The sequence below is a fragment of the Barbus barbus genome (genome assembly GCF_936440315.1).
Source record: "Barbus barbus genome assembly, chromosome: 50".
NCBI lineage: Eukaryota > Metazoa > Chordata > Actinopteri > Cypriniformes > Cyprinidae > Barbus > Barbus barbus.
The window spans coordinates 9938509-9966382 of record NC_136728.1 but is presented as its reverse complement, the minus strand read 5'-3'; the positions used below and the strand labels follow the sequence as shown (position 1 = coordinate 9966382).

Below are 27874 nucleotides of genomic sequence, written 5' to 3'. Positions count from 1 at the left end.
TGACTAACTGAGAAGATAGCACATGCAATATACGTTCATTATGTTTTATAATTTAATCACATCGTTAACTTTCTATCTAGCATCTTCGTCGCCACATTGTTTTGGTTTTCTCTCCTTCGCGAGTCTCGGAGTGGGCGGGTCTCATTTATAGTGTTACGTCATTCATAACCGACAAACATAAGCGTTCGAGGAATTTAGAATATTTTTTCAGTTTTCTTTTATTTTTATGCATTCTTGTTACACGTATTTTCTATTTTAAATTGTTTCGCGTTAATGTATGTGAATGTTTAATATTTAACATTTCTGTACTGCTTAAAGGCGATCTACAAAAGCTGAATAAAAACGCCACAGCCTCAAAATAAAGGTTTTATGATTATTACGTTTATAATATTGCCTGTGTCTGGGAATCTATCTAGTCTACGGTGTTTCTTGACATGTCCGCTCACAATTTTACTTGTGTTCCCTGAAATTGCTACTATCAAAATAATGTTCACTTGTGACATCATGGTTTAGTAGAGCTTAAAAACCAGGAGCAAAATTAAATATATTTGTAACCAAGTGTTTTTATTAAAAAGGTCTTATAAAAATCGTAAAAAATAGATTGTCAAATAAAAACAACAACAAAAAAAACACTTTAATGACAAACATATTTCTTGTATAAAAATGTAATGTATAAAACTGGTACACAAACACTGGATGACTAGCAGCTGTTGATCTGCGTGAACAGTGTGCAAATGATGCATTTATAATATAGTACAAATAATCAAGTAAACAGTAAAAATGAATTTGATCACTTGCAGTTTGTATCTGTTTCGGTTTATCATTCACAGAAAGTAAACATGACTAAATAAGCCCATTTGCTTTAATTTTAATAGAAAAAAAATAATCAAGCTCTTTCACTGAAATTCAAGTTTTGCTTGGAGTCAATGTCCTTCATTTCTTGACATTTCTTTTTGAACTCTTGGAAGAGGCTACATGAACCTGAGATGCCAGTGTCCTGGATGGGTTGAATGCACTTTTTCTTCAAGGGACTGAAACTCCAGACGCCTGCAGATAGACAAAATAATTTAGATAAGTGGTAAACTACCTGCCAGAAAATGTTATGCGAATCAGTTCATTTTTCAAAAGTGTTGAAGTGCACCTTAAATTTATAAGAGGCTAATAAAAAGGTCACATTTCAAATTAACAACATGAAACTTGTGTCTAATACCTTGGGTTGGTACATTGCCAGTTTTCATCATATTAGCATTTTCTTCTGGGCCTGATCTCTCTTAAGAAAAAGGAACAAGAATTTATAAGTATAGATTTGGTACAGCTTAAATAATAGTAATAGTATACATTTTCAGAAGTTACCATTTTGCATACTCTGTGATGTGTCGGCTTGAGCGCAATTAAGTTCAGCTCCACCTTCAAAGTTAAAAGTCTCTGGTAATACTTTGAACTCCAAAGTAGGACCCTCATCCAATGGCATCAAAGCAGGGTTCCCCAACTCATATTTACTTTTCTTCACATTCTCGGGTGAATGCAATAATTTGGATGGCACGGTCTTCCCTTGAATTATATATTTATTCATTGACATTTGTTGCGTTGTATGCTTATGCAGTAGTCTCTTTCGCTTATTTCCTTCAGCCAAATGCATGTCACTCTTCACATTAGCACTTTGATGGAGTGGTGTTCTGACTGAGGTAGATGAATGTCCATTTTTGCGGAGTGCAGAAACAGGATGCAAGAGCAAGGATTTATGCTGAACCACATTTTGCAAGGATGCTCTTATTCGCTCTGTCCCGTCAGTAGTATCTTTATCTTCTGATTCCACAGATTTGCACTTCTTTGACTCACTCTTGTTTTTAACCTTCATGTGAGAGCTTATAGTTACTTGAAGAGTTTTTGGGGGTTCTTCACAACTTGATTTTGCTTTGTTTCTTTTAGTTAGCTTTAGTTGGTTTCCTTTTTCAGAAGACGACCCATATAGTGCAAGACATACTGTATTAGTCTTCAGAGCTGGGGTGTCTTGCTCAATCTCATTCATGAGCGTTATGTTTGTTGCACATTTTGTGGATGATTCGTTTCTTTTCTGCTCAGAAGTTTCATTCACTGCCTTAGAGGCCCCTTCAGAACTTGATATGTCCTTCGCAATCTTTGTCTTGTCTGTAGCAGGATCGTGCAGCAATGGGTTTTCATCCTCAGAATCATCTGTGGCTTCAGATTCATCTGTCCTTTCAAGAGCAGCAACATCCATTTCCACCCGTTCACATTCACCTGAACTGTCTTTTTCAGCCTGCACCTCTAAACTTGTGCTGTGGGCCTCAATTTTAATCTCCTTCTCTCTCAACTCGGCTTTTATCTGGCAAATGCACAATGAGCTATTTCCATATTCTAAAGTTTGAAACCATTTAGCAAGACAACAGTAAGACTCCAACTGTTCACCACCATAACTTGGATTTTTCTTCTCTTTTGGCTTCACATCTTCTAGGAGCACTTCTTTTTCAGACTTGAGTTCCTGAACTTGAACTATCACCTGGTCTTCAGTGGAATTACGAACTGTAATGTCTTTCTGCAAGTCCTTATCTTCAGTCTCTCCAGCAAACCATAGCTCAGCCATTTCATGAGGAAGAACATTGATCTTAATAGTGTCTAAACGGTCAATCTTCTCAGTCTCCTCTTCATTCATGTTAACAGGAAGTTCTTGACTAGGTTTTGGATCAGTCTCGCATCTCACATTTTCACCTGTGAGCATACAGTCAATTTCAGGCATTTCTTCACTGGATTTACTTTGCACTTGAGATGGTTCTTTAATCACAGGATCAAGTTTTGGTGGACTTGCACAAGTACTTTGGCTCATTGATCCTTCAGACAACACAGGACTTTTAGCTCCATCAATCTCTTCCAACCTCCACATGTTTATCTGTTCTTTTGTTGATACAGCGCCTGTGGGTGAATTCAACAAACAGCCCTTGTGCATTGTCTCTGGTGGTGCAGCAACGTCTTTATCTTCCATCATCTGATAAGCAAAGCATTGCATAGCCACTTGGTGAGGGAGAACATTAATCTTAATAGAAGCGGAAGCATCCATCTCGACAAACTCCTCTTCATTCAGGTTCACAAAAAGTTCTTGACTGGGTTTTGGATCAGTTTCACATCTTACAGAGTCATCTGAGAGTACACAGTCAATTTCAGGCATTTCTTCATCGGATTCATTTCGCATTTGAGATGGTCCTGTGAGCACTGGATAAAGTTTTGGTGGACTTACATGGTCAATTTGCCTGGATGATCCATCAGCCGACACTGGACATTTGGCTCGATTACAAAGAGGGTCACCCAGCCTTAATGTTGTATTCTTTGGTGTTGCAGCAATGTCTTTATTTTCAGCAAAGCATTGTTTAGCCACTTCTTGAGTGAGAACATCAAGCTTAACAGAAGATGAAGCATGCAGCTCAACAAACTTATTCATTTGTACGGAAAGTTCTTGACAAGGTTTTGGATCAGTCTCACATCTTAGGGTCTTACTGTTAAGCATCATTTTGCTGGATTCATTTTGCACTTGGATTAATGGAACAAACTCCCGTTTTTCAACCACAGGACTAAGCGTCGATGCTTCGATTGTGCAGTCACTTTGGCTGGATGATTCATCAATCAACATGGGGCTTTGGGCTCCAAAATGATCACCAAAACTGTTGTCCAGTTTTGATGTTCTATATGACCGTTTATGCTTTTTCAAACCACCATGTTTTTCAATACATTTTTTATACTTTATTAATGAAACATTTCGTTTTTCCAGTGTCCTCACCAGATTTTTTATGCCCTTCAGAGGATTAACAGTATTTGGTTGTTGTTCATTAAGCTTTGGAGAGATATTATCAATCACTGATGGAGACTGAGCATTCGAGAGAGCAGGAGATTCTTCACAAATCTCATCGTACATATTTTTCTCAGAGGAGATTTGTTCTTCTTGATGTACTTTGTCTGTAATCTGATTATGTTCAGATAAAGATGATTTAGACTGGTCTGATAGCAATGCTAGAACTCTGGATGCTGAATATTTGGCCATCCCCTCTAGCTTCTGCCTGCTTATTGGTTCTTCAATTGATATTGCGTCAAGTACTTGGGGTGTGTTCAACAAGGGCGCCTTGTGCTTATCTGGAAATGCAGCAATGACTTTATGTCCTTTCATCTCATTAGCAAAGCACTGTCTAGCCATTTCATGAGGGAGAACATTCATCTTAGTGGCTGAAGCATCTATCTCGTCAGTCTCCACTTCATTCACGAGCACAGGAGGTTCTTGACTAGGTTTTGCCGTGGTCTCACATATCACGTTCTTATCAAGGATGGCACAGTCATTGCTAAATATTTTTTGACTGGATCCAACTTGCAATTGAGAAGATAACACAATCTCTTGTTGTTCTGCAACCACATGAATGGGCTTTGGCGAGTGTGTGTGGTCACTTTGGCCAGTTGATTTGGGTGACACAACACTCTTGATTTCAAATTGGTTATCCAAACTTGACTTTCCATTCGGGACACCTTGTTCATCCAAATCCACCATGCCCTCCAGAGAATTTGTAATAATTGGTTGACTGTTGGTTAGTTCTGTAACCTGATAATTATGCGTCGGTGAGCGGTTGATGTTAGTCACAGGTGGAGATTGACCATTAAATGAAACATGCATGTTTTCATGTAGACTCTCATTGTTTGATGTTGGTTTGTCTGCTGGTACTTTGCCCTCCACCTCTGATGGTAATTGTTTAGTCCTAATCAATAATGGCTTTTCAGTGGCATCTTGCAATTTGCTTGGTGCTTCACATGCCAAGTTTTGTGCTTCATGTTCGGGGACATTTTGAAAAGACTTATAGAACCAAGAATAACCACATTCCTTGTCGATTTCATCAACGTTTTCATTAAGATTTAACCAGGACGACGCGTACATCATCTTCGGTGGTGCTTCGTTGTGTTTTAAAACGTGAAAATCCTTGATGACTTTGCTACGTGCATCATTTACAATTTGCTTCAGTATCACAGGCTCGTTCATTGGAGAGCAAATATAAACTTCTTCCATTATGCTTTGATATATGCCACTTTCTACAGCTTCAGCAAACTTGCAAGTATCCCCGTTCCAGTAAAGCTTTAAGATCTCCTTCCCAGGATCAGTTTTGTGAATGCTCTTTTGATCCCCATTTTCCATTTGCTCAATCACGTTTATTAAGGTCTTCAATCTATCTAATGGCCATTCAATAAGAGGAACAGTGTCCAGGTCAATTGTTTTCTTGACTGTGATGGTACAGTTTTTATTTGTCTTTTTAGACAGTCCATTTTGCATTTGAGCTAGAACAGACTCATTTTGTTCTGCGACCACACAATTCAGGTTTGGCGAACTTGCACGGAGACTTTGGTCATTTGATTCATTAGCCAAAACTGGACTCTTGACTCCAACTACGTTGCAAAGGCCATCATTCCACCTTGGCTCTGCTGACTTTGGTCGTTGACGCTTGCTTGTTAGGTCATTTGGTTCTCCCGTTTGGTTAATCAGATTAGCATTAGTCAGAGGATGTGGAATATTTGGTTGATGGTCTACAGTCTCTTGCACGGAGCTTACATTCATTTTCACATTAGCAGATTTGTCTACATTAACAGGTGCTGTTCCTATCGGGGACAATGGCGTGACAACAGCAACAGCTCTCTGAGCAGCATTATTTGGTTGCAGGTTCTGTGCACATGTAGCAATCATTTGCACGTTAGCATTATTTGATTTCTCAGCAAACAACAACTGGTAAAGGCATCCACCAAACAAACTACTTGGGCCATGATGTGCATTTTCTGTTGGGGGACAATAATTTAGGTCAGATGGCAAGCTTTTGCTATACAAATTGCTTGTGTCAACATTTATTCTAGCTTCATTAAGACTTTGAGAGTCTATGGTTTTAAACTGTTGCAAATTATTTGGGGCAACTGCTGAGGAGGTAGTTTGCGGTTGCATGTATAAACTGTTAGTTGAGTTAAAGGCACAATGTGACATGTTTGGCCCATTATTGTTGGGAGCACCTTGTAGATTTGTGTTGTTAACCGGTAGGAATATCTGGCACTTAGAGGGCATGTTCCACAAAATAATTTGGGAGTCCTGTTTTCCTGTCGGCAACATATGGTTTGAATTAAGGTGATTTTCTTGTGCAAGCTTCGTGCCTTTTGTAGCTTGAATGCCACTAGCCAAAATCTGGTCACTGGTTGCTGATTGAACTGTGCAGGTGAAGTAATTTCCAGTGGCATTTTGTCCAGAATATGAGGGACTTTCAGTGTGAGGTGGTAAACATAGTTGGTAAAAGTTCTGGCTCGTCCCGTTTCCAGGTGTAGTTCCTTGTCCGTGCAAATTTTGCTGTTGTCCTGAGTTGGCTTGCATGCTACTGAATGTTCAATTGTATCTCCAGACAGAATGTAAGAGAGGAATAATCACATCCCTGGAAAAAAAAAAGAAAAAAAAAAGAAAGCAAAATATTAGGGTAACAAAATACTTTCAAACTAAATACCATTAGTATTACAAGATCATTCACTGGTGTTAGATTAACTCTTTGGAAGTTTATTATATCTATTATTTATTCTATCGTCAAATCCCTGTGGTTTTCCACTGCAACGCAGGCCTGGGAAAATGAATGAGCAGACACAGAGAGTGCATTACCAAAGCATTCTCAACTTTAAGGATGGTGGATCATATTTCCTATATGAACAGTGAGTCCATCTGTCCTGGAAATCCAACCAAAGTATTCAGAAGTTACACATTACCATATACGCATAGAAAGTAATATAATATAATTTGGGGGAAGTCGTGGCCTAATGGTTAGAGAGTCTGACTCGTAATCCAAAGGTTGGGGGTTCGAGTCTCGGGCCGGCAGGGATTGTAGGTGGGGGGAGTGAATGTCCAGCACTTTCTCCACCCTCAATACCACGACTGAGGTGCCCTTGAGCAAGGCACCGAACCCCCAACTGCTCCCCGGGCACCGCAGCATAAATGGCTGCCCACTGCTCTGGGTGTGTGTGTGTATTCACTGCTGTGTGTGTGCACGTTGGATGGGTTAAATGCAGAGCACGAATTCCGAGTATGGGTCACCATACTTGGCAATATGTCACTTCACTTCACTAATTCTTAGCTATAAGATACAAGTGAGATGTGCATGCAAGTTTGTTTCTCTTTAGAGATGGTTTCAGTTTCTCATGCTAAATAGCTCAACACAATGTGAGAAAAAGTGAAAGCACATTAAGAAACAAATAGAACTGAGAGTGAAGCCTTGAAATTATATTAACAAATGGAAATTGGTCAGTTAAAAAAAAAAGGCTCCAAATGAGGATCCTTCCACACCAAAGCAAGTTATATATTCAAGAAAGGATTTAAGGATTTCTCTCGCCTCTACCCCTGCTGGTTCCACCATAAATAATCTACACCTCACAGGACCCTTCCCCCACATCCCCTTCACTAAGGTCCACTCTGTATTTATATGTAAAACAAAAAGCACCATCTTGTCCTAATGGTCCTCACAATCGACCCTTGATGTTTGTTCACACCAAAACCCAAAAGACAATCCAACAATTTTTAAACCACAACCCTAATAACCACAATTTTGAAACATAACCATAAACAAGCCACTAGCAATGTGTGCGTACAAAGCGAATAGTATAATTTGACTTCATGCAGACTTTCACAAGAAATCCAGTAAATAACTAAAACAGGGTAAGACAAAAAACAATATTGATATTCTGAGATGTAAACTCAATTCTGAGAAAAAAACTACTTGGAATTGTGATAAGTCAGAAGTGGCCAATTGCATAAAATGCTTAAAAATTAGATGACTAACTTGAAAGACTAGTTTATTTTTTAAGACTGGACATATCTAGAGATGGAAACTCGAGTCGCACTTAAGTCACAAAAAAAAAAAATTGACTTGCGACTTGGACTCAAACAATGGACTCGAGAAATAGACTTGAAGACAGAGACTCGTCAAAATCAAGTCATTGCCAATTATGTTCTCCTTTTAACAGCATCAAACACCGTATTTTTCTATTCATTCCTCATTCCCTATCAATACATTCTGCAGCAGCAAATATCACAACAATTCTGCTCTAAACACACCAAGCCCTTATTATACATGCGAGACACATCTGAAGGCATGCTTGTTGGAAAAGTGTGGTTATATAAATGAAAAAACAGCAACAGTATAGCATAGTTTTACTTTAATCTGACAATCTTCGTGTTATTTAATTTGAAATACAATCTAGTGTTTCCACATTAATTACCTACTCTGGTGGCTGCCAGTTTCATAATGAGCTTAAAATATTACTACTAATATGAATAAAAAGTATAATTAACCTATACCATTATATTTAAATTGCTTAGCTATTTCTAAAAACAAAAGACTTGACTTGGACTCACGAACATGTCTGGTCAAAACTTTAAGATTGTTAAATACAAGTGGAGATTGGTCGCATTTAAAATCCTAAAAATTAGACTCCGGTTACCCATTGGTTAACAGCTAGCTGGTCTTGACCAAGTTAGTTCTTACACAGTCATAACACAGAGGCAAATTTAGACTTCCCCCCCCCCTCAGAATTGCGAGAAAATAATCCGAATTGAATTTGTGGGATAAAAAGCTGCAATTTCCTTTGTTTTTAATTCCGTGGCGGAAACGGGCTATTGTCCTTGACTAAAGTTAGATGGGTGTCATAAATTACTAAATATGAATTAACGCTACATGTTACATTGCTTTGTTAGTGACCGTATGCACCAAAATTGAAAGTCAAGAATCACAATGTACTTAATTCGGTCACATCACAGCAGCACGCTGGTTACATTATAACAGAAGGTACAGGAAATAGTCCATGTTTTAAATTCGCGTTATGAAGCATGTAATCTTTAATCGATTTTTTTAAAGCATGCTTTTAAATGCACAGACTTGCTTTTGTTTGGCTTTATAACGTTTTTACGCAAACCAAAAACGGAGCTCTAAAACTCTCTAACACCAGAAAACCTTTGTCATGCACAGTCTGCAATGTCAACACGACCAACTTTTAAACGACGGAAACACAAATCGTTCACTACAAGGAACTACTGAACTACTTACTGAACATTCGTGTAAGAAACGCTCCTCTGTCTGCGATGAATGTATTTGTTTTAGCTGCTTTCTCTAAATACTAACTAGCCAGCTCCACGCGACTCTTATCAGGCCTCTGATGTGCGCGAGGGCTGGCACCGTTATAGCCTATGTTGCCATGTCCTTTGTTTTTATGTCGATTTGTGTGTGTGTGTGTGTGTGTGTGTGTGTGTGTGTGTGTGTGTTATTGTACATTTATAAGGAAAACGTTGTATTCTTTAAAAAATAAATCATAATTATTTTATTTGTGTATTTTATACTTAGCGTGCAGTTGCTCCGCAATTGATCCAAATGATTCCGTTTTAGATAAATTAGGTGCGATCTGGCAACATAGTGTGACCTGAATGCAAGCAAAGACAAGTAGGGATAACTGCAGGCTTGAGCAATGGGCGTGGCGAAAGGTTAGGAGGTGCCAAAAGGTAGGGGCGTGGAGAAAGGTCTTAATGATATGGTCGACAAAGCTGTCTGTCAGGGTGTGGGGGTAGGGTTAGGGGTAGATTTTGTTGTACTGATTCACCTTTCGGAACGCCTCATTTCAGCACGCCCATTGCTCCAGGCTGCAGCTACCCCCGTCTCAGCAAAGACTCGGGACTTTGATGCAAGCCTGAGGCTATGGTAATAGACTTTACAGTCCTTGACCTGTAATAATTTCCCCCTGATACGTTCTTTTTGTAAATAAGCAGAGGAGAAATTAACACATCTGCTTTTTGATTGCTTTATATCCAAGCAATTTTGGTCGGATCTAGGTTATCATATATTTGATTTTGTCAATGTTGTACACTCCTTTAGTTTAAAGACATTATTCTTTATTATAATAATATTAGAAATAAACCCCTGGAACATACTAGTGTTTTTTTTAATATATGTTATTAATTTTTCAAATCCCATCTTCTCCCCTTTTTAAAATTGAATTAAACTCACTTTTGAAACCTCTTTACCTTATAAAGAATAATAATTACAAAAACGCTCAATAAAAAGTATTTAAAGAAAACCCATGCATTTAGATGCTTTCCTTGTTTATGATTGTTTTATTCTCATTGTATTGTCTCTGTAATGTCATTTGCAATCAAAGTTGTTGTTTTTTTGTGTGTGTGTGTGTGTAACTTTTAGATTCTTTTGGCCTTTATTTCATTGTATTGCCAGTTGTTTGTTTGTTTGTTTTTTGTAGTTGATTATTTGTGACCTTTTTAAATTTATTTTTATTTAGACGTAAATGAGTGTGCACGCATTTGTGTTTGTTAATTAATTATGTTTAATTGATCTAATATTGGACATTATTTTATGTAATTATGTATATCTATATACTGACTGATCAAGCATTACTGTAAGAGATGGGTTGTTTTTTGTGGAACGCTCAACAGATGAACATTTAGGGACTGAAATGCTGGGGGGGATATATTCAAGGTTGCAGATTGAAGCAAAACATATTCAAGGTTGCAACTGGTGCAAAACAACATCACTATCTCCTGAGAAAAAACAACAAGTTTAGGACTTGGTTACATCTCGACGTTGATAAGTATTGGGTGCAGAATTCTGGCACAATACACTTATTGCGAAACCTCAAAGATGTTGCTGAGTAAGGATTCCTCTTTTGGTAACTGAAACAAGTACGTGTACCCAACTGGGAGGGGGAGCGAGTCTGGCCAACTTGCTTTCTCTCTCACTTGGAGGGTTGTTCTTATCTCGCACCTAATTTTGAAGAATAAAAAAAGGGGTTTCTTTCAGAAACAGTGGAAGCTCAGCCGTGGGATAAGTGCACGTCGCCCAGCATTCTCGGACAGGTGTCGGTCTTCTACTGTGACTGAAACGGGCTCCCCAGTCTTTTGAAGAGTGAAGATGATGGCACAGTTCTGAGGTTGTATATTGGTTATAATACTTTGCTTGGGGTTTTAGTTTTAGTGTATGCTCAAGTTAGTGTATTATTCATTCACGAATATTATCATTTATCCATTTACTCATGATCATTCTTGTATTATGCAATGGCTTATGATTGTCTTTCTTGAATGTGTTTGTCCTTGAATGTGTTTATGATTTGATTATCATCATTTTATGCACTCACTTATGATCAGTATCAGTATTATTGATATCAGCTGTGTGTATCAACAATAAACAGTTGTAATTGCTTGATTAGTATGGTGTAGGGGCCTTTTATTGACACCTTCTCTCGCCGAATTAGCGCCTCACTGGTCTCACATCAGTTTTGAAAACCAAAACAGAAACCATACTAAAACAATTACAAAATTATGTTTTTTTTGTTATATTCATATGACAATTAGATTTATTAGGCCCTATCCTCCCTGTCAAACTATCTGCCAACATCTGATTGATTGATGGCATTAGTGAATCTTCTTTTCACAGCTCAAAAAGTTTCAAAAAGTGATTAAAGGCCTCCTGTCAGATTTGATCAGTTTCGCCATTCTTTCTCCCCTGCTGTTATATGGAAAATAAAAACGAAGTCACGACAATAAGCAAACATCTTAATATAAGGAATCCTATTTAAAACAGTTAACACATGTGATGGAAATTTCAATATTTTTCTTTATTCTCTATATTCAATGCATGTTCTCTTTGCACAGTTGTTGGCCCTCAGTTTTTTCTGTATGCGACTAAAACGTCTGTCAGCCTTTCATCTAGCAGGGTAATGGCTGATCTGGGATTTATTAATATAAGAAAACATATAGAAACAGTAAACACATAATCAGCTGGTTCAGACTGTCAATGTTCTGCAGGTGACTGAAAAACCTGGTTTCTGACAGACACTGAATTTTATGAAACCAACCATGAAACTATGATACAGTTGAACAAAACGTTAAAAATAAACACCAAAAACAGATTTGACAGCCATTCTGGAATTTAGAGAGGTTGTAAATAAGATGAAACTCTGAGAATGCAGAAGATTCAAAAACAAACATATTCCATGTGAGGAAGGGAGATAAATCATTCTGACAAAAATGACTGACAGGACGCCCTCAAGTACAAGTCACAGTGGGGTGGAATAAAATAGGATTGACAGATAAATACAATTTTGAGAAAATTCAACCACTTCTTTAATATATCACTGAATTTGCTTCATTATCATTCTCTCCTCACTGTCAGAAGAGAGGTATGAGGCTGCAGAAAACCCCCACTCCTCTCCTGAGGAGACACAATCAGGACACAATCAAAAGTGTTAAAGTGTGAACCGCCCCATCAGACGATCTGGCTAAGCAGTGACAGGAAGTTGCCCTGGAGGTGTGATGCCACTCAGACTGTGTCTTTGCCACGTGGTTGTGTGGTGGCCCAAAGGAGGTTGTTGCTTGTCTGGGTCGCAGTCAGTGCAGTCAGAGAGGCTCAAAACAGCAGAGTTTCAGGTGCCAAAGGAAGACTTTATTACACAGAGTAACAAAGCCGAGTAAGACAGTCACCACATTCACCGTCTCACTGGTCTTTGTTTGTTCAGATGCCACATTTTATACCCTCTAACTATCAACAATGTTTCAAGGGTGGCGCTTTCTATTTTTTTTATTGGCCATGTCTTTTTTGGCCTGCCATCAATATTTTGTAGCTCCCCCAGTCTGTAATCTAATGGTGGAATATTGCTGAAACGTCCCTTTTTAAAATATCTGGCCTCCCATTGGTTGGAGGTGATTTCATTCTTCTCAATGTTTTCATTCTTCTCACTGTCCTTGATGTCCCCACCTGGCATTTTGTTCTGGAACTTTCAAACTCTGCTCATGTAAACTCACAGTCTATATGCAGATATTCAGTTTTAGACTAATTTAACACATTATCCAATATATTGATTGCTTCCATGATTTACATTCTCTTAGTAATGTTAGTAAACTAAGTAAAATAACATTTCTATAACATTTCTATATTTTACTACTAAATTACACAATGTGTCCTGTTGCATTAATTCTTCAGATATTAAAAGCAGGGAATGTGTTGCATCAGTTATATCCATTACTTCTGTATTCTGAATCTTGCATTCGATGATGACACACACAAACCAGGATGAAGATGAGGGAGCTGACTTTGAGAGAAAAGCAAGAAATTTGGATGCTAAAAGAAAAGAGGAAGTCAGTTAGAGCTCTAGCAAAAACAAAGGGCATGGAGGAATCAAGAGTTTGGAAACCACCAGCGACTCCAACAACCAACAACGACCTGATCAGCTGAGAAAACAACAGTAGTTCATGACAGACAAATCATAAAAGCTGTGAAAATGAATCATAAAAGACACCAACAACTTCCAGAAAGCTGGGGTGATTCTCTGACAATCTACTGTCCTCAGGAGACTTTGACACAGAATTACAGATGCTACACAGCAAGATGCAAACCTCTGACCAGCACCAAAAATAGAAAGGCAAGATTAGAGTTTGCAAAAAAGCACAAATGTGAGCCAGAAGAGTTTTGGAACTGTGTTTATGGACCGATGAGACAAATATTAACCTTTATCTAAGTGATGGGAAAGCAAAAGTGTGGAGAAAAAAGGGAACTGCAAATGATCCCAAGCATACAGCCTCATCTGTAAAGCATGGTGGAGGTGGTGTCATGGCATGGGCATGCATGGCTGCCTCTGGAACAGACCCTCTCAACTTTACTGATGACTTAATGTATGATGATAGTAGCAGAATGAATTTGGAAGGGTACAAAACCATCTTGCCTACCAATATTCAAGAAAATGCCACCAGATTCATTGGGAAGTGCTTCATATTGCATCAGGACAATGACCCAAAACACCCTGCCAGTTCAGTCAAGGAATTTATAAGGGCAAAGAAATGGAAAGTCTTAGATTGCCCAAGTCAATCTCCAGATTTAAATCCGATTCAACATGAATTTCACCAGCTGAAGAGGAGAGTAAAGGCAGAAACTCCCCAAAACAAACAACCATTGGGATTGGCTGCATTAAAGGCTGGGAAAAGTATTTCAAAGGATGAGACCAAGAGTCTGCTGATGTCTATGGGTCACAGACTCACTGCTGTGATTGTGCGCAAGGGATCTGCAAATAAATAATAGCTTTTAATCTTTTATATCTGCCTTATGTTCAACTGTCCCAATACTTATGCTCACATCAGATAGAGGGATGAACTCTAAAAGTGCTGTTCTTTTTATTTGGCAAAACATGTATGTGTTGAATCACCCAATAATAAAATGAGACATTATGTAGTTTTTTCTCATATTTATATTTTAATCATATTTGAAAATGTCTTGACTCCACAGCCAACAGAGCAATTTTGTCTTTCCTGTCCCAATACTTATGGAGGGAACTGTATAATTCATTTATTAATGAATCTTCTTTTTCTTCTGAACCAGTGCTTTTTAGTATCTACTTATTAATTATTATTACGAGTCAGGCTGTATTTCTCTGTTGGCTTTTTAGTCATAAAATAAATTGCAAATATTCAAGAAGTCCCATATATAATACCTAATTCGATAATATAACATTTTCTTTTATTAAATAAAATTAAATAATTTACCATCACAATACCCACAGTTAAATATCCACAAAATCCTTTGTACTAAACATATTTTTTCTGTCATTTAGATTTAGACAGGATTATTTCACTGGCCATAAACACACCCATCCATAATGCTCAAAAAATATCCAAATAAGCATGATATTGGACAAAAGATGACACAACTAGGGACAAACATTTTTAATAAATGAATGAACTGTTTTTTTCCTCTTTCCATTTTTAAATCACTTTTTATGTGCTCTTGTGGTAACTAATGTCCTTATTAAAGCACGGTTTTACAACAAAATGAAAATAATAAACAAAATGAAATTCAGCAAGAATTGACTGTAAAATCATCCAAATATTCCAGTTATTCATGTTGAATGAAATGCATCAATACAAATACACGTAAACATTGAGAACCCCCCCCCCCCCCAGAAAAATATGAACTATTTACAAAAATTCCACATTTTATTTTAAGTGTTAACATCTCATCAAACTGAAATTACACATGCAACATGATTTTTAATCTATATAAAAAAGGAGCAGAGCCCTCATTCCACTAAGTTGCAGGAAAATTCACATTTGTTCTATTTTATTGCTTTGATAGAGGGGTGAGTTAGTTTCGAACCCCCTCAGGACCCCTTTTACCCCAAACCTTTACATGGATAAAACTCCAAATGTATGATGAAAAACAAACAAAATAACACCCAACAGACTAGTCACGTAAAATTATAATGTGTGTGCACAGACACACACGGAGCACACACAAAAACAAGCTAAACAAACATAGAAGTCCAGCTCTGTGACCCGTGAGAGTCCACTGAAGACCTCCATAACGGACCCCACCGCTCATGACCTATGGAAGTGTGGAGGTCTGATTCGTGATGATTAGGTGTTGATTTCTGCACATCTTCAGGAGAACTGAAGCTGTTGCACACCTGGGATCTGCATCAGATGAAACACAGTTAAAAGCATCACTCAAAATGCTTGAAAGTCAAGACTTAAGTGTGACATCTTGGTTTGATTCTGACCTGCTGATAGGAGGTGGTGTACACCATCACATTTTGTTGCTGTCCATCAGCTGTTATGATTCCTGCAGGTAGTGGATTTGCTGAGAGAGAGAAAAGAGATTTCATTGTACTGTATTGGTCAACATTTCTTATATATATATATATATATATATATATATATATTGTATCAAAAGACATTCCACCCCGGAAGGCACATATCAGAGTAGAATTACTGGCTATAGTATTTTTCAGAGAAACAGCTATGTAAACATAACATGTTTCCCAAATATCTATAAACATTTTAAAGGGGTCATTGGATGCCCATTTTCCACAAATTGATATGATTCTTTAGGGTCTTAAAGTCTATAACATACTTTGGTTAAAATTTCTCAATGGTAGTGTAAAAAAACACCTTCTTTACCCTGTCAAAATCAGCACTGTTTTCATCAAGCCGTTTTTTTAGTCCATGTCCCTTTAAATGCTAATGAGCTCTGCTCGCACCGCCCCCCTCTCTTCCACGGGGAGAGAGCAGTACTGTTTACTTTAGCCGCGAAGCTGGCTAACTAGCACATATTAGGAAAGGCGATTTGCAAAGATTCATAAAAAAACGTTATACTCACTTCTTCTGTAAATGAAGCTGGATCACGAATGATTCGCGCGAACGCATTTAGGCAGATTGGGGATCGGCGCATTCACTTCAGAGCGAAAGTAACGTTAATCCTCTGCGTCTTCAGTGGCTCAGATGTCGGGAGTAACTGATGACTGCTATATTCATTATTACATCCAACAAAAAACAAAGCCTCAATTGCTTAATCGGAGACATCTTGTCTTCCCTTGCACCGGAGGCAGACAGCTCTCAGTTCACTCAGGGCGGGTCTAAGCTAAGACGTCTTGTCAATGAACAATGAACTATCGTGCGGGGGGGGGGGGGGGGGGGGGGGGGGGTTGTCTTGGAAAGCAGGGTGGCCAATGGCCAATATCATTTTATTTCTTTTAATTAATATTTAAGAAATTTGAAATCATTTGAAAATGTATTAAACAATAAATATGTAAAATAAACATACTTATACTTAAGAAGACAAAGTGTTTTTCACAAATGAATAAATATTTAATACAAATATAATTAAAAAGGAAGTTAACACTGTAACCAACAGGGCACTCAGTATTCTGGGAAGTTTGTGTGCATTGGGAATCATATATATATATATTTACTTTTTTTTTTCCAAATAAAGCCAATGTAACACTCATTTTATATACAGCACACAGTGAAAATGACATGAATATGGCAGTGGGCAAATGCATAAAGCGCAGCATAGTTTGAAATCACGAGTTTAATGTTTGTCGATCGCGCGTCTCCAGTGAAGCTAAACTCTCCTCATGTCCGCATTTAATTCACACGGACCGACCGTCACGCAGAGAACACGTGATCGTGCATGATACAAATGCACACTTCACAAGATCTCAGAACTGGATTCAACTAAGTTTGCAATGTTTATGAAATTAAATGTCCATTAGTCATTCAAAGATTTGTTTAAATTATATAAATGCATATTTGCTGAATGCTGACGGCAAACAAGAAAGTATTAGGCTATAATGTTTGCCTTTATATTACTATAATAATATAAAAGCAATCGTTATAATACTTTTGTATACATTTTAATTCCTTTGTTTAACTGTTCCATCCGATTATTTGACAGACTTCTCTCTGTATTAGACAGAACTGTTAAAGGTGCTGTATGTAGGATTTTGACTCTACGAAAGCATAAAAATACCATAATATGTTTGCAGATATTTAAGAAACGAAAGCATAAAAATACCATAATATGTTTGCAGATATTTAAGAAACATGCTAAGTTAACATACTTGTTTATCTGATAAACAATGCTACAGTCGGTTATTCTCCTTTGAAAATGTGCATTCCGGGCCGGAATGTTTTGGTTTGTGAAACTCGCCCACTGCCAGTTTACCCAATTGTATTTCAGAACCCCGGGTTGCCAGTTGCCAGAAAATACAGCGTATTTCATGTCATTCATCGCCATGTGCGCTTGTTCCTGTTGGTGTCATTAATCTGGCAACCCACCTGTGCGTCAAGTCTGAGGAGGAGGGGCCGGGTGAAAAAACCCCTCTCCAATATTTTGAATTTGGACTGCAATACCAAGTTCAACCGCTAGGTGTCAATCCTACATACAGCACCTTTAAGGACGACAGCGAAGCGCTGTGTGCTCAGGTGCTGCCGTTCTCAGTGCCGTCAAAACAAAAGTCTGTTGCGCCGTCAAAATTAAAGTCCCGCTTCGAACGCATCCACCATACAGGAAAACTAATCAGCCGATGCCGATATTTGAAAAATGCCAGATATCGGCCGATATATCGGTCGACCACTAGTTGTAACCACTAATAAAGTACCCATCTGTACTAATAATTTACTTACTGAAAGTCTCGTCGGCCAGCTCCTCTCCCATGCCTTCGGTTACTGTTACAGTGCTTATGCCTTTCTCTCCTTTCATGGCCTGAGAACATTCACACAAATATAATGTAAATGCACAACCAGTCAAGAGGAGGAAACCACATCTGACAGCTGTGCAAAGTGTTACTGCTTATTATACCAGACAGGAAGTTAATAAGCCTTTTTACTTCAATGATGTACGATGATGCCATTAAAATGTCAATGTTACCTCTCTGAACTTCTGCAGGTAGAGCTTCAGAGGCTCCACATACATGTCGAAACCCAGCGTGGACATTGCGAACAGGATGTCTTCCCCGTTTATCGTCTTGCGTTTCTCCTGATGGCATCTCTCGCTGGCTTCTGAAGTGATGAAGCTGATGAACTCGCTCACACACTCCTGCACACACTCCTTGGCATCCTTTGCTATCTGAGGTGATGGAGAGAAAGGTTTTCTTTTGAATAACGTGTGTAAAACTTGACTTCACACTAAATTTTAAAGAAAGTTTCACTTTCTTTTAGCAACATAAATGGTATTAAGAAGCTCCGAACAAATAAATTGAGAGGTGATCAAAGTGCATATTTTTATACATAAACCAAATAATACATAAACCAGGAACTAACAAAAATAAAAAGGGTTTTATTTTTCCTTCTCCAAACCAAATTGCCTTAAAAATGACTTACTTTTCCAGTTTGTGGGATTGCATTCTTCATGATTCGAGCTACGTTAGCGATGGGGAGATAGATGTCTTGTTCACGTAGGTTATCTTTGCTTCCATTGCCATCCTCGTGGTCGTTGAGACCCTCATCACCTTCATCTTTACAAAAAATAATTAAATAAATAGATAAGAAATGTTTCTTGAGCAGCCATATAGTAAATTAGAATGATTTCTGAAGGATCATATGACACAGAAGACTGGAGTAATGACTGATGAAAATTCAGCTTTGCATCACAGGAAGATAGTCAAATAATAATTAAAAACACAGTCATTTTAAATAGTACTAATATTTCACAATATTACGGTTTTTACTGTATATTTGATCAAATTAATGCAGCCTTGCATTTATTCAGCTTCTTAAAAACAATTAAACATCTTAACCATTCCGACCTTTTGATCGGAAGAGTAAATATAATTTAATAAGAAATAAATAATTTAGAATAAATTTACAGTTACATTTAATAAATATAATACACAATTATATATTTTTACAACACTTAAGTCAAATAATGTATTATAAATTAATTTATATAAATTTTACATAATAATTGCATCATTATTTCATAATGTATTAATCAATTAATTAAATGATAAATAAATCATTTGTAATAATTTAAATATGACTTTAGCGTCACTTCTTACCTTCTGGAGCTTGAGCTAGAACAAAGTGACTACCAGCCATATATTCTCCTGTTATGCCAAGCTGGGAGGCATCTGTAGTTGAACCGTCTCCGTCCATCTGAAACATAATTTTTTTTCATAAATTTTAGCAATTTACTGGTTGTGTTTCAAAACCAAGTGAGCTGCCTATCCAGACAGCATTTTTGGCCACAGTGCACTATTATACTTACATAAACGTATGTGGGCCCGCAAAATTGAGACAGCCATTTCATCAACATAGATGTACAACTACTAAGCCACTAATATGAATTTGACCTTTCTTTTATTCAGTAATAAATCTTCATAATTATCATCTGTCAGTGAATCACATAAACATACATTTTTCACTTAATGGAGATTAAAACACAAATTCCCCAAACAGACCATCACAGGATTGATTATATAATAAAAATATAAATGGATAATAAAAATTCAGATATTTTTCATACAAATATTTTAGACATTCATTTGAATTAAAGACAAATAATAAATCATACAGTTTATAAATGAGAAAACCTGCAATAAAACCTTAAATGTTGTTGAAGTAAAAAAAATAATAATAATGTTAATTAATTAATTCAAGCTACATAGAAATATAAAAAGACAAAAAAAAAAAACTAAAAGTTACTGAAATTAAAAATAAGAAAAAAATATTAAAATACTACAACAGCATATAAACAATAATTAATAATCCATTTCCACCAGTGACGTACCCATCTGTACTAATGACTAAAAGTCTCGTCAGCTATAACTATATAGCCAATTATATAATGAAGGAAGTCGGTGTAGTCTAAATATGATATTTAATCAATAAAAAGCGAATTAAATATAACAGGGCGCATTATATCAACATTTTGATACCAGAACACATTTTATTGGCTAAAGAGCTAAGTTAGCTATGAACATGGATGTTTGCAAGCACTAAATAAAAACAAACCACACTTTCCCACTGAATCATTCTGATACAATTATTATAATTAATGCATTAAACAGCATTAGAGGGCAGAGAGCAAGGCAGACGAGCTAAAGCAGCCGTGGATCCGCTAAAATTGATCGTAGTAAACAAAGGGGCCGAGCACGATCACGAGCTTTTAACAATTATAAGCAACAGCGAGCTGCTTTTCATAAAGCGCGCTTAATTTCTCATTCTCCCCGCCAACTAATAATAAAACACTCGCGCGCGGAGATTTCCATTCGATGTAACGAAATATGGGTTAGCAATCATTGGCCGGAGCCGCTCACTAACCTGCGATGAAGCCCTGGTTGGTTCTCGTCTCAGCTCGGCCGTTTGGTTGGACAGAAAATGGCTGCGGGAGAGCCAGTCCCTGCGCAGGGCTGAACAGTCCTGGAGGAGGACTCTACCTCGGACACTAGGTGGCGCTTGAACCCTTCTGTTTAAACATGTTGGTAGTGGTTGGCACACAGCACTGAAATCCTTTGAGAAACATGCATCCCAGTCTGTGACCTGGGGCCAGTTGCATGTAAATGTTTAGACTGGTCCTTATGGCTTAAGTTAGACATCTCAAACACTGGTCACTATTTTTAAAAATTCAGTACATAAAACCATAGATTAGTCTAAATTGAATCCAAAAATGAGACTGCTTTCTTATTGGCTATGCTAGTTGGTCAAACTCGTACTTATGTCTTAAAATAGAAGATACATTTATGCAACTGGCTATAGCTTATGAAACATTATTATGGTTACTGTTATTATTGCTAGGGTACATAATTCATGTATGTGGAGATGAGTGCAGCGTGGATCATCTAACACACTGTGTGTTCATTGGATTATATCAATGGATTTTGATATGAAAGTCACATTAAAATGTCTTGGAAATATGTTGTGTCCTCATGATTTATTTTTGTTCGTTTTAATTTTTTTTGTGTGTGTGTACAGCTGATTTTTGTTTTATTGTTTTCCAAGATTGAGACTTAATCAAAACATGACATTTTTAAAACAATGATAATCTGAACAAATATTAAAATAAACATGAAAAACATTAATTCAAGTGTCTCTCTCTGTGTGTGTGTGTGTGTGTGTGTGTGTATATATATATATATATATATATGTGTGTGTGTGTATATATGTGTGTGTGTGTATATATATATATGTGTGTGTGTGTGTGTGTGTGTATATATATATGTGTGTGTGTGTGTATATATGTGTGTGTGTGTGTATATATATATATATATATATATATATATATATATGTGTGTGTGTGTGTGTGTGTATATAAACAGTAAGGACATGGGCAGCCATTTTTGGTTGAGCACATTCACTCCCCCGACCTATAGTCTTTGACCTAAATTCCCTACCAGTACCAAGACTCGAAACCATGACTTTTGGATTACAAGTCCGACTTGCTAACATTAAACTGCCCCAAAAGGGATCTGTATAAAAGAGTCTGTATACAGTTGCCCGGATGAACATTATTCAGAAATATTTGACCAATGAATGAAATAAAAGTTGTTTTCCCAGAAAAATTAAAAACAAGACAAAAATATCTAATGTTGTCCTTTTATAATAGCATGCATATCTCGATGATAAGAGCAAAGTAACAAATAGTTTGTAATAAGGAATTTATTCAACCGTGGATACTAAATGTTAACTAGCTGTAAAGGACAGCGGATCTTTCAGATGATGCCTAAATCATTTGTACAAATCTTCACAAACTTCAATCAGTTTTTCTCTTACATTATTGATACATTTTTAAAGTATACATGAATGAATTGATAGTTGTTTTTTTACAGCAAAAGATAATAAAGTAATAAACTACTCCAGATGATTTAATAAAATAAAATAATATCCTATAAATATGTCTCAGACTCAGAGATGGCGTTTACTCTCCTTAATACATCCTGAAGATGAATAATTAATCAATAAAAAAATCTATTTTTAAATTGTATAAGGCTGCTTAATGCAAATATTTGGACATTAAGACCATATAATTGATAGGTTATCACATCTCAGTGTCAGTGAATAAACCTTTCTGAACCATAAAAACATATTATCGTATTTTTATTAGAGCCAATTCGGAAATGCTATTCTATATAGTACAAAAGAAAGGATACTGATCCAGGAAAATGAGTGCAAATCAGATATTTAACATAACATATGGAAACAGATAACAGCAGTTCTTCATTGAAAGAAGATAGTTGTGTGACTTGGAGAAGTGCTATTGTCACATGAGGCAGCATGTGCGACTCATTGAACTGCACACAGGGATTTGACTGGCATGTATGGAGAGGTTGATATTTCAAGTGATATTTCTGGCTGAACTGTGCAGAGAAATGGCAAACATGTAAACCAACACATTAGATAACAGATCAGATTAAATCTGTTTAATGAAATGGGACAATGTCATTTTAATGTTTATGTCACCAGTGACATAAGAAGAAAACACAGCGTCAGAAAGCCAGTGCCCAAAAGATCCCCCAGAGCCGTCAGATACGGGATGGAGAAGCTATCAGGATCTCTGCCGCACTTCCACAAGCAGTGAACCATCACATCAGCGATGCCCAGCAGAAGAAACACCTGAATGAAAGAAGATTCCGAATAAAATACCACACCTCTCCTTAATAAGACATATGCTAACATCTCTTTCACTTGCCTGCATGAAAGCAGCTACCAAATAGAAGAAAACGAAGGCTGCAGTGGGCGGATCCGGGCTGCCTTGTATTAGGTAAATGCTGTAGATGAAGATCAGGTGACCCGGGATGGCCAGCGTGAGCAGCACCTGTGCTGATCTTCCATTCGGCCCTGTCAGGAGCAAGGAAGAGTATTTTTTGTACTCGATCCGAAACCTTAAACCAGGTCAACTCTCCTGCAGAGTTTAGCTCCAACCCATAGATGGAAATCTGTTACCTGTGGTGCAAAAGCTGCGGCAGGGGCAGTAATATCCTTTAGCGTTGTCTGGTAGTTCACCCAGTGGACAGTGGAAATGAAGATACGTGGCTATACGACTAGCCTGGATGGAAACCAGATTACCACCAACACCTTAAAGGAATAGTCCACACAAAAATGAAAATTGGTTCATAAATTACTCACCCTCATGTGGATCCAAACCCGTAAGGCCTTCGTTCATCTTCTGAACACAAATTAAGATATTTTTGATGAAATCCGAGAGCTATTTGACCCTGCATAGACAGCAATGCAGACCCAGAAAGGTAGTAAGGACATCGTTAAAATAGTCCATGTGACATCAGTAATTCAACCTTAATTTTATGAAGCTACGAGAATACTTTTTGTGCACAAAAACAACTTTATTCAACAATTTCTTCTCTTTTGTGTCAGTCTTCGACATGTCTTCATGAGAGAACCACGACACATGCGTGTGCATTCCTCTGTTTGTAAACACAGTCACAGCGCATCGTCAGAACACCAGCTCCTGCGTCAGCAGCACCACACACATGCGTAATCCCAAGACTGACAGGGAAGATAAGAAATTGTTGAATAAAGTCGTTATTTTTGTTTTCTTTGTTCTCATAGCTTTATAAAATTAAGGTTGAACCACTGATGTCACATGGTCTATTTTAACAATGTCCTTACTACCTTTCTGGGCCTTGATCGCGAGTTGCATTGCTATCTATACAGGGTCAGAAAGCTCTCAGATTTCATCAAAAATATCATAATTTGTGTTTAGAAGATGAACAAAGGTCTTACGTGTTTGGAACAACATGAGGGTGAGTAATTAATGACAGAATTTTCATGTTTGGGTGAACTATTCCTTTAAGGAAAGGTTGAAATTAAAAGGTATGTATAAAATTTGAAACAAATAGTTATTTGATTGTAATATAGTATCAGTGTAGTCTGACCCACCATTTATAACAGGACTGTAGAGAACAACTCCTCCAAGCTTTGGATTTGCAATGGTACGGTCCAAAATCAGTCCTCCAAGGCTGGAGATATGAAACCAACACCAAAATATGCTGGTTGTACCAATGTAATTGGTACAGTTGCACCATCATATGCTAGACTTATACTGATGTACCAAGAGAGAACATTTACCTGCTGATCACCATTGCAGTTATTATTGGCTCCCAGCTGGAAAGCAGCAGTTTTTGGCTTTCAGGGTGCCGAAATGATAGAATTACCCAAACCGGCGTCAGACACAGGAAAACAACACACACCAGGTAGGTAATATAAGGGTAAGGCTCTACAGAGAGAGTTACAGCATAAAAGAGCATTAAAGAGAGTAAAACAACCCACAACTAGTCATTAGCCAGTTACTGGTCTTCCCTCCGCACCCATGCAGTAAAAGAAGCCTTGACTGATGACGGCGAGCAGTCCAAGTGTGATGATGTCACCTAAACTGGCAGCGATGGGCGTGGCTATGTTGTCAGGGTTTACGCCCACCTTCTTGGATCCAACAATCACACCAACCATTACGATGCCTAGAAAGATTTGCATCGATCAAATCCATTCTGAATTTATGTATCATGCAGTATAAAAATCACAAATAAATTTTTATGTACATTACCATTCAAAAGTTTGGGGTCAGTTCTTGTTTTGAAAGAAATTAATACTTTTTTCTAGCAAGGATGCAGTAAGTTGATCAAAAGTGACAGTAAAGATATGTACAATGATGCAAAAGATATCCATTTCAAATAAATGCTGTTCTTTTGAAATTTCTGTTCATCAAAGAATCTGAAAATATATGTTTGTCAGCACTAAGGAATTTCTCCCATTAATCATACTGACAGTCTCATCCATTTATGCTAAATGCTGATAATGTGAGCTATGTGGCCTGAGGATGTTGGGTCTATATTCGGGACCTGTATGGAAAATGGGTTTGCATGGCCAAGATCACAAGCCACTCATTCAAGTGAGAATAACCTCATGATCAGCACCCACAAAGATGATGTCCTCCTTATTTGAGGCCCATGAAGCGTTTAAAGATTATACATGGTCTATTTTAAGTAGATAAAAATTGGTCTGAAACAAAAGCGGGATGCAAACCCTGCAGGAGGGATGCTGTGAAAGCTGTCACAACGCTGCAACAGCAAAGTAGAGCTACGTGGTTCAAGATGAGCTCCTCCTCCAGGATCCAGCCAAGAGCTGAGGCTACCAGAGCAGCAAGGAAACCCAAAACTGTAGCTTGTACCTGAAGAGACAAATAGAGTTTAATGAAGAATAGAATTTCACCAAGCAAGCATCAAATGAGCAGGATTAACCTGTTTGAGGGCGAGATTTCCAATGATCAGGTTCCACCACTCCCTTGAAGAGTTAATTCTGCCAACATTCACCTGCAGGACAGATATTCACATGTTGAATGACTGTTTATTCATTTACTTCAGGAAATGTAAAGCATTACAAACAAAAAAATAAATAAACTTTTAATTTTGTTCAAACCGCAACATTTACAGTAAGTATAACTCTGAGGGCTGTTTTCTACACAGCAGGGTGTGAAGTTCCTCACCATGACCTTTTCCCTGATAAATTACCTTTAATGGAAAGTTTCCTAGATCTATGGCTCTTCATGGAACCATAGATAATGAATAAAGAATCTTTATTTTAATTTTGTGGATGCAAAGATACATTTAATGAATTTAAATTAATAATAGAATATTTTAACCATGAATGTAAAAGAAAGTATTTGCACTATAGTGTCCCCACCAGACTTCTTAACTAGGTTAACCAGCAAGACTTCATTGCTCATCTTCATCAAAAAAACATTCTAGCTGACCAGCTTCACAAGCTAATATTTTTAAGGATGCACCAAAATTAAAACTATGGCTGATATAACAAGTCAATAATTATTGTCTTATTTATTGGCAAATTTTTTGTTAGAATTCTACACTATTTTGCGTAAATACTGTAAATAAAAAATACTATAAGACAAGTGATTTTGCGCAGGTCAGCATTACAAAGTACAGTAAGAAAATTTGATAATTTTGCGATTCGCTAAAGATTATATTTGACAGTTTTTTCAATTATGATTTTTTTTTCAAGATTAACATTTAGCTAGCATTATAATGCTAAAGGTAATCGAAAAAAAATAGAAAAAATATTCTGAAAAGACTGAACATCCAATATCAGCCAACAGCGCTAAATTTAAAAAGTTAAAATTAAGTAACTCATATTTGCAGATAAACCAATATAAGTATATAGACAACATAGTAATCTTACAGCGGTGGAGAGTCTTGATGCCAGTGTCATCTCCAGGTTCCCCTTCAGACCCAGTAGAGGTGGGACAAGGATGAAGATCTCAGTCACATTACGGAAAACGTCCCAATGCTGATTCATCAACACAAAAACAACCATTTATAGTCAGCTTCTCCACAATTGACCCCATCATCATCATTTCCCTCACTCACCTGCACTACATCCAGCAACATCCCTGCCAGAACCGTCCCAAAACCAGCCAGGAGGAACGGAAACAAGATCTGCATCACCATGGCCCGGACCGACTCGCTCGGCATCTCCTGGCCATGAATTTGCGATATGGTCCCAGAGGCCAATGCTGTCCCGTAAGACTCATTGGGAAGTAAGGGATCCGACTCTGAAAATGCCTTGCTGCAGAAGCTTGATTTTCTGTCGGGTCTTCTTGTCTCTGGCGTAAACTGATGCACATTTTCTCCAGATAATAGGTGAACTGAGGTCAGCTGACACTCTTTTTGCTTTTCTTCAGTGACGGATCCCATTGTCAACACACAACAGTCTCAAAAAAATATATAACAGTCTTGAGTTTGAATTAAAAGTACCAAGAGTTGTTTATTGCAAACAAATCATGTGAAGGTACTTGATATAATGAATCTTAGATTGTGTATATAGAATAATTTTAGATCAAATTAGTATAGATGATTTGAGTTGGGTGATATAGTTGCTTGACATCTCACCTGAAAAACATGAAACACTTCAAATCAAGAATAACTGTCACACTTTACCAGGAAGCAAGGGGAAACAGAACGAGGAGACGAGGAATTCACAAACAGGAGTCTTTAATAATCCAGTGGGGAACATAAGGAGACACAGGAACACATGGGATGATGTTCAAGAACCGACAAACACTAACTGAAGGACTGGGGCTTTTAAACACGATATTTAGGGAGGAAGACGAGACACACCTGGAATCATATTAACAATCAACATGAGGGAGAAACTGGGTCTTGGAACACATGGGGAGCAAAAAACAAAAACAGCCCATGATCCTGACATAACGTCCCCTCCTCGCACCGTAGAAACATCCAAAGGGGAGGGGCAGGCGGGAACTAAGGAGGAGGCTCAGGAGGAGGACGGACACCCGGGAGGGGGCCGGCAGACAGAGACCAGGGAGGTAACAAAGGAGGGAGGAGCCAGGGGGGACCCAGAGCAGGAGGAACACAGCTGGACCCAGGCCGCAGCCATGACGGTGGCCCACGGTGGAGCCGACGGAGGGAGGAGCCATGGAGGAGGAATGGCCGCTGACTCCAGGGGGCCGACCACGGCGGCGGAGCAAGTGGAAGAGGAGCCCGAGGCCGAGACGGAGAGCCTAAGAGC

At 37.8% G+C, this 27874-nt stretch overlaps 3 protein-coding genes across 4 annotated transcripts; all 3 read right to left on the bottom strand.

The window, feature by feature from the left end:
* Window positions 1-544: 544 nt before the first annotated feature.
* On the bottom strand, window positions 545-9252 carry LOC306868400 (uncharacterized protein). Its single transcript, XM_079414526.1, has 4 exons — window positions 9099-9252; window positions 1354-6446; window positions 1211-1270; window positions 545-1047 (listed from the first exon to the last, which is right to left on the bottom strand). Exons 2-4 carry the CDS (start codon window positions 6386-6388, stop codon window positions 887-889), a joined length of 5256 nt encoding a protein of 1751 aa, XP_079270652.1. The 5' UTR covers window positions 6389-6446; window positions 9099-9252; the 3' UTR covers window positions 545-886.
* A 5028-nt stretch (window positions 9253-14280) lies between these two features.
* nfybb (nuclear transcription factor Y, beta b) lies at window positions 14281-20700 on the bottom strand (the record flags this gene model as incomplete). Of its 2 annotated transcripts, XM_079414298.1 has the most annotated exons (7): window positions 14281-15511; window positions 15598-15677; window positions 18005-18083; window positions 18249-18446; window positions 18701-18834; window positions 19378-19474; window positions 20642-20700. In XM_079414298.1, the coding sequence occupies 6 exons, from the start codon at window positions 19472-19474 to the stop codon at window positions 15479-15481; spliced, it is 621 nt and encodes a 206-aa protein (XP_079270424.1). In that variant the 3' UTR covers window positions 14281-15478. The 2 variants fall into 2 exon arrangements, with proteins under 2 accessions (XP_079270424.1, XP_079270423.1); XM_079414297.1 differs by lacking the exon at window positions 20642-20700 and having other exon boundaries at window positions 14540-15511; window positions 19378-19483.
* A 2068-nt stretch (window positions 20701-22768) lies between these two features.
* On the bottom strand, window positions 22769-27039 carry slc41a2a (solute carrier family 41 member 2a; the record flags this gene model as incomplete). The annotated part of the gene is made up of 10 exons (XM_079414451.1): window positions 22769-22930; window positions 23007-23155; window positions 23261-23392; window positions 24215-24294; window positions 24404-24551; window positions 24643-24789; window positions 25355-25499; window positions 25570-25641; window positions 26525-26632; window positions 26713-27039. 10 exons carry the CDS (start codon window positions 27037-27039, stop codon window positions 22769-22771), a joined length of 1470 nt encoding a protein of 489 aa, XP_079270577.1.
* Between the last annotated feature and the right edge of the window lie 835 nt (window positions 27040-27874).